Raw genomic sequence first — 7,223 nt, forward strand, 5'->3', positions numbered from 1 at the left:
GATGGGAACCCAGATAACCCTTACCCACTGCGCCACTGCGCTAGAGAGGAAGGCAAGAGATTCAATTGACGAGACATTTAGATATCGCGGACGCGGAGGTGCTTGCCAATAATAGTAATAAAGTCAAATAGACAAAGGACTCCGAGAGCAGCTGCAGAATTCAATATAGTCATAGTCAAGTAAACGTGGTTTCCTCCCGTGGCTGTTGGCACATTATATAAAAGCTCAAATTATGAACAACTCTCAGGCCTTTCTCTAGAGAGTTGATTTTAAAAAAAATAGTTATTTTTTGTATAAAATAGGGGATTCATATTAGAAGATAGTCACAAGAGATAATAGGATATTGAACATAAGCCCCCCTTGAATGGATTACAAGTTTACAACCATAAACACATCGGGGTCAAGGGCTCATACATATTGTCATAGCCCTCTAAAGTTTGAACAATACATTATAAAAAATATAGCATTCACACAATCATGTGCATGGATACCGCGAGAGTATGTCATGCACGTAGCTCCAATTGCACTGAATGCTCCCCCAATCCCCCATTTATTGACGGGAAAAAGCATGATCCCGCCGGGGTTCAGTAACCAATGAATAGGCCGTCTGAATTGCAGGTTTGGATTCTATATAATTCTCTTGTAAACTTGACCGCTTCCGACATCAGATTAAACTTTTGGCTGGAATTCGTTATGTCGACCAATAAAAAAGTCACCGGCGACCGAAAACGAGGTATAGGACAATAGTTGTCCCGAATTGGAGGACTATAGGACCATTCTGATAGCCTTATTAGATCTACTATTCCGTCGATTCTCAATATTGGTTGGAGAAAAAGCGGCAACCTGCGTATTTTTAACTTGGTAATTTTTTTTTTATAGTGCATCATATTCAGTCATCAGTATGACTGTAGTACAGTAAATATGTAAATAATGACAGCACCCAAAGAGATCGGAAGATTTCTATTTTTATAGAAAAAAGTTATATAATATATGTACGAAAGGTTGTGCCCAATTTTGAGGCTTGCCAGCCGCAGCCTCGCACAGGTGTGTAAATAATTTCATCAACGGCATTAAAATTGCATACATACATATGTACATTGAAGCTCGGAGCACACGTTCTATTTGACTAGTTTGCAATCACTTCACCACTTCTTCGATATCGGTTTGTCTAAACCTTACAAGTATCATATAACTCACCGTCTACCACAGAAACACGGTGGTTATTGTTGAGTGTTTTAAGCACAGACACCAAGTAATTCATATATTCAATGTATCCGTGCAAAACCAGGACGTTCCCACGCGAGAACGTTACGTTATTGACGAGTTTACGAAGGTTGATACATATCTGCCATATCTGACCATCAGCTCTATTAAGTTCAGCCTCCATTTTCTTCGAGAAGCTGGCTTACTATATCTTCAAGCTTTAAGGCTTACTCACAACCCTTAGGATTCCAACTGGGGTATTGAGGTGACCATACGCACCTTTATTATAGTTACTATTTCGACCTTCAGCGGCCAGTAGGATTCAAATTTCACTTGTAGTCACACCTATAAATAGCGCAGTTTACTTCGATGGACACCATGAAGCGCTCTAGTGAGGACCGTGAATCCCCGGTAAGTGCCTTAGCTGTCATCTGATGGTGAACATTGTTTAGAACTCTTATTTGTATAGTAAGCGATAGCTCTTTACACTTCACCACCATTGGTTTGTGTTCCATACGGAGTGATTGATATAGATTATCGCTGGAAGTTTGTCTGTGTCTGCGCACAAGTCAATTTTCTTGTATGCCATTGCTTCTCGCTTATGTGTAGGTGTTTCGGCGTTTAAAACTTCGTAAACTTTCAGAAAGTGAGGTTAAACATGTTGGTGCTTCCCAAAATCCTCCTTATTCCGTTAATGCTTTCCGAAATCCTCTTTATTTCGGAAGAATCTACTTGGTACTCTGCATGGGATGTTAGTATATAGAGCCATCTTATCACAAATTGATGTTTAGAAAATACAATCCGAGTGTTCGATAACCAACATTATCGGAGTCCAACTTTCGCACTTATGCAAGTCTACTATACCTGTGGTTTTAGTAACTCTCAGCTGTACTCGTACTGGAATAACTGAGTTCTGCCTATTGTTGATATAATTTTCTTTTGTACTGTTCAATTATTTAAAGCAACCTATTCTGAACGCGTTGCCTCTTTCCGTCGCAAACGACGTATGCGCTTGTTGCGATAGCCGTCCTCTGTTTACTGTGCTTTCTAAATAAAAGTGAACTCATCTTTCTCTCATCTACTTGTGCCAATAGGAGGATTTCATTTTCAACTTGAATCAGACTACGTCGGCAGGCGAACGTATGTTATTTTACGATATCCGTCTTAGCGGGCTAAGTTTTTTTAGAAATACATGCACACATTGCGCCAATCTCTGTACGAACAAGCACACACCTGCACACACCTACTATATTCAATATATATTGTTAAATACGAGAACACACACACGCACAAACACACACGCACACACACACACACACACATACACACACATATATATTTATATATTCGTGTCTCGTGTTATATATATATACATATATATGTATATATTCGTGTGTATATACTATAATTATATACAAGTACAATAATATGTATGTATGTGTATACATATACTCTAATCCATTTTTATTAAACATATATATATATATACATATATATATATATATATATATATATATTATACACATACGTATATACATATATATATATGTATATGTATATATACTGATGTATTTATGTATATAAATATGCGTACATTGGTTTGTAATATCGCACGAAATACACTCATATATATTATATATATATATAAATATATAATGTGTATGTTAGCACTTCTGTGTTTGTGTGTATTTAGACACTGATTTGTAGATGCATATACATACGCACCCACACATAAATATTATAAATTAGTATGCATGTGGTTTGTGTATGAATGTATGAATATATTCTGAAGTATATACGTATTTATATAATTGATTAATAGAGTTTATATTTTGAATATGGCTACTCCATACCAGCCTCTTTTTTATTAATAGTTATGCGACGTTGGAAAGAATATATAGAGTAATATACTTCCGGTATGCTATACCTACCAGAACTGCAACATGTTGGTTTGTTGCTGCAGTGTATGGACGTGACCTTACCACTAGGCCAATTTATTATCTCGTCTCACGATAAATACTTCTTCATTTTTCGCAGTAGGCGAAGATGGAAAACCTGAGACTGCGGTAGATCGCAGGAAACGTAATTGTATTGCGTCTGCACGATTTCGTCAGAAGAAAAAGCAAGAAATGCAGATGCTCGAGGAAATTGCAAGCAACAAAACAGAAGAGTGCGAGAAGCTTCAGCAAACTGTTAAGCTGCTCCAAGTATGTGATCGCGCGTTCTAATTCAAGCTCTTTAGTGGGTATGGTTTCTATGATTTGTCTAAGGCTATTCTATCGATAACTTTTGCTGCATCTCACACTGTACTGAAAGAAGGGATATATTTGAGTTGTGCAGGGGAACGGTCACGCCACAATTTAAGGGTTGAAGCTTGTTTCGGTATCACATACTAAGTTATTATTCGTGCATTTCTCCTAACAGGCTGAGCTCCAATATTTCAAACAATTGCTGTGTGCGGAGGCCTTCCAATCACAAGCGGCGGCCCATGGATTGCAGGTTCCAGGCGCATACAACCAGGCATCAGGTAAGGGAATGTTTGGATTCAAAGTATTTGGTTACTTGTCGTGTCACTGCTATTACGAACATTCCCAGCAATATCTTCTGCGACGTTTCGCGTTCAATTTAGCTTGTTATCTCTGAACAGGAGTTAAAATAGCTTTCAAAGTCGCGTGGTTTACTGTATCGTTTATGAGTATGCAGTAGTTAATTCGGAATATAGCTTGATTTTCATTTATTCATGTCTACCTTCTTACGACAGTAGGTCAAGGGATGTCTATGTCTGGGTACCCGGCTGGATTTGGTATGGGGCCCAAAGCGATGGGTGCAAACCCACTCGGGTTTAACGGGGCAGTTCCGCTGATTAAGAGCAACATGCAGGCTTCCTCGTTGATGTCTGGACCCATGAACGGCACGAAGTCGACCAATGGAGTAGGCAGCAGTAGCACTAACCCAGCCACCGGTATGGGGTCAAGCGCACAGTCTCCGCTCAATGGATCCAACAAAGCGAACAACGGCATTTCCGGTAATAATCAAATGAATGACTCACAGCAACAACTACAGCAGCAGATGTCACGACCCGCTTACTCACGCACCAACAGCCGCAAAGAAGGCCGACACAGCGCAGGCCCGAGCCCTCAGCTGGCCACAGTCAGTCTGACAGCCGCTCTGGGTCACAAACAAAGCCATTCCCTGTCCGGCGTCAAACATCCCAAGAAAGAGCTGGAACTGCCTTCGTCTACAGGACACTTACTATCCCAATACCCGGGCGTGACGGATCTCAACAGCCCTGGTCCATCGTCGTACAAATCCCCATCAAGCGGTGCGAATGGACTAGTGACACGCCCATCCTCCGGGATCAACGGTAATGGTCCCAACAATTCATTACAGGGAGGTGCAAGTGCCGGCAATGGTAATACTCCGGGTACCTATACACCGCAGGGCGCTTCGTTGTCGTCGCAGACATCCGCGCCACACAGTGGGATGTCCGGGTCTGGGCCTCAGGGTTCACAAATGCCCGTTTTTTTGCAAAATATGTACCCACCAAACATGCTTATGGGCATGTTTGGGATGCAATCGGGAGTTATGCCGCAGATCACGCCGGAGATGGCCCAGATGGCAGCGTATATGGCTATGGTTCAACAGCAACAGCAGCAGATGCAGCAGATGCAGCAGCAACAACAACAACAAATGCATCAGCCGATCCAGAAGTTACCCCCGTCGAGTTCGGAGCTCGCTGGAATGAGCGATCTTAACTTCTCGCTCAAGTCCGAGTGATTTATTTGTATAGAGGCGCAGGAAAAATGCCAAATTTTCAATAATTATTCGAGCTGGTCTTCGCGAAACGACCAAAACGTCGCTGTAAAATGACATCAAAAGAACACCCGATATCGAACGGCTAGTCGAATCTGCTCCAAGCACAAGATATGGTCTTGCAATGACTCGACAGTTATTTGGTTCGGAACCGGGGTGTGGGAGCAATAGATAATTCAGCGGAATTGCAAGGTCCCGACCTGCTTGTTTCTGCTTGATTTACTATGGATATTGGTCTAAATTTATAGATTTATAAGGTCAGAGTTTTATTTAGTTCGCAAGTCATGAAAGGAGTTTTATAATATTATTATACTTTCTCGAGAGTCCGTGAAGCGACACAGGACTTCGTGTAGGGACAGCGTTTTCTTGGTGAAGCACATTATGCAAGGCAAACTATACGAAAGCAACATGAAATGTTATCAGACGAGTGCTTGTTCAATTTTGAACTCAATGAGCAATTTATTTGCTATGCCTCCCAGCTAAACTGTCCTAATTGGTTATTTTACATTCACAATGTAGAGATGTATCGTGTTAATATCACAAGCTTTCGTAAGCCGGTTTGTACATTGCTAAGAAAGATGGTTGAGGTGCCCTCACGCTCCATATAAAGGACTACTTGGACCCGCTGATTATAGTCAAATCGCTCGAGACGGAACAAAATATCTGATAACTGTCAGAAAGTATTAAAGTATTCCACTTCGCTTATTTGGCTGTTGTTAGCGGTACATGCTACATTCGTTCCTTGGATACAGCAGCACGTTTCTTTCATACTGCTCTTTATAATCTCATATTCTCATATTGAATGTATGCCCTGTGCTACTGCAGCAGATTTCAGACCATTGCCAAAGTTCAACAAATACTATTTTGTTCTGTTGTGCTTAATTTTTCGGTATGGTGGTTGGATATAGCCTTGTGTTGCACCAGATTTAATAACTAGCTCGCGCAACTACTGCACAGCAATTTATACGTGTCCAGATGTTCTATATATATGCCCGATATAATATCTTCAAAATATATGTAAATTTTAAACATGATGCACAGTTAACGTTGTGCTTGTGATCAGCCAAGCACGTGAGCGAAACTTGAAATTATATTGTATAGATAATACCAACAATATTTGCGTTCGGCTGATTTTCAAAATGTGTTTCAACAGGCTATGTTAAAATAAAGCAATCGTGAAAATTCTGCCGGGATAGTAGATACCACGAACGTCGAGTAGCCGCAGCTGAGACTGTAATTAAGTCTGTTACCGGACGATACGGGTCGACACTGCTTGAACAGCGAATTAATCAATTCATTAACACCACCATACACTCTTCGCCGCTAGGTACTCTAACTATGATATCATCTTACAATTACACAGATAGTCGGTTGCCTCGTGATTTCGCCTGTTTATACATATACAGATACGCGCTATGTAGCTCTAGCGGATTAAACATTGGCAAGTACACACGCACTTGCTCTTTTAAATACAACGTTCCATCATGCCAACAAGAGAAGAGAGAGAAAATGACAACAATAATATTAATTATGTAATGTTTATCTTCATCAATTATTTTGTGTAAAATACTGTCGCGTTGTCTAATTTATCAGGCTATGTCGCAACTCGCACGTATTTGGTTTATTATTCTACACAAGTTTCTGAATATAGATTTACTCCTAGTTGTTACACTGGCATCCAATCAGTTTAGGTCTGTATACCCCATATTTAAACCCTATAGGAGCGATCATTATCAACGTTTGCGAATCATCACAGCACCACGATCCAGCGATATATACTTCGACCTAATAGCGAAGTCATGCTGCAGCTGTATATGTATATTGCATATACATAGCTTACATAGATCGTACGAACGGCGACTACAACGGTACGAAAGCACCAAGAACCAGCGTGCTGATCTTGAAGGAAATTATAATTGCGCGCCAAGACAAGAGAACATCAACAGGAAGAGACGTGAAAGATAGAAGCTTTGGCTCTCAGTGATCTAAGGACGTTTTCCCCTACAAGCTTACAGCCACTTATTCATCATGAGTGAATCAGCATCAGATACAAAGCGAGAAAAGAGAGCCAAACAACGATATGTACGTAATGGACAGTCAAAGATACGATATGTTGCCAGTTAGTCACATGCAACACACAGAAAGCGGTTTACGACTATCCGAGAAAATTACAACACATGCTTCTTTCAAAGAGCGATATATATATA

At 40.5% G+C, this 7,223-nt stretch overlaps 1 protein-coding gene across 2 annotated transcripts; it reads left to right on the top strand.

Annotated features, from left to right (window-relative positions):
* Nucleotides 1-959: 959 nt before the first annotated feature.
* SARC_04153 lies at nt 960-5,719 on the top strand (the record flags this gene model as incomplete). 2 transcript variants are annotated; one of them, XM_014302021.1, is made up of 5 exons in its annotated part: nt 960-1,614; nt 2,298-2,343; nt 3,241-3,410; nt 3,628-3,730; nt 3,965-5,719. In XM_014302021.1, the coding sequence occupies 5 exons, from the start codon at nt 1,573-1,575 to the stop codon at nt 4,978-4,980; spliced, it is 1,377 nt and encodes a 458-aa protein (XP_014157496.1). The 2 variants fall into 2 exon arrangements, with proteins under 2 accessions (XP_014157496.1, XP_014157495.1); XM_014302020.1 differs by having other exon boundaries at nt 1,582-1,614; nt 3,968-4,980.
* Between the last annotated feature and the right edge of the window lie 1,504 nt (nt 5,720-7,223).

Source organism: Sphaeroforma arctica, assembly GCF_001186125.1.
Source record: "Sphaeroforma arctica JP610 unplaced genomic scaffold supercont1.225, whole genome shotgun sequence".
Taxonomy (NCBI): domain Eukaryota; class Ichthyosporea; order Ichthyophonida; genus Sphaeroforma; species Sphaeroforma arctica.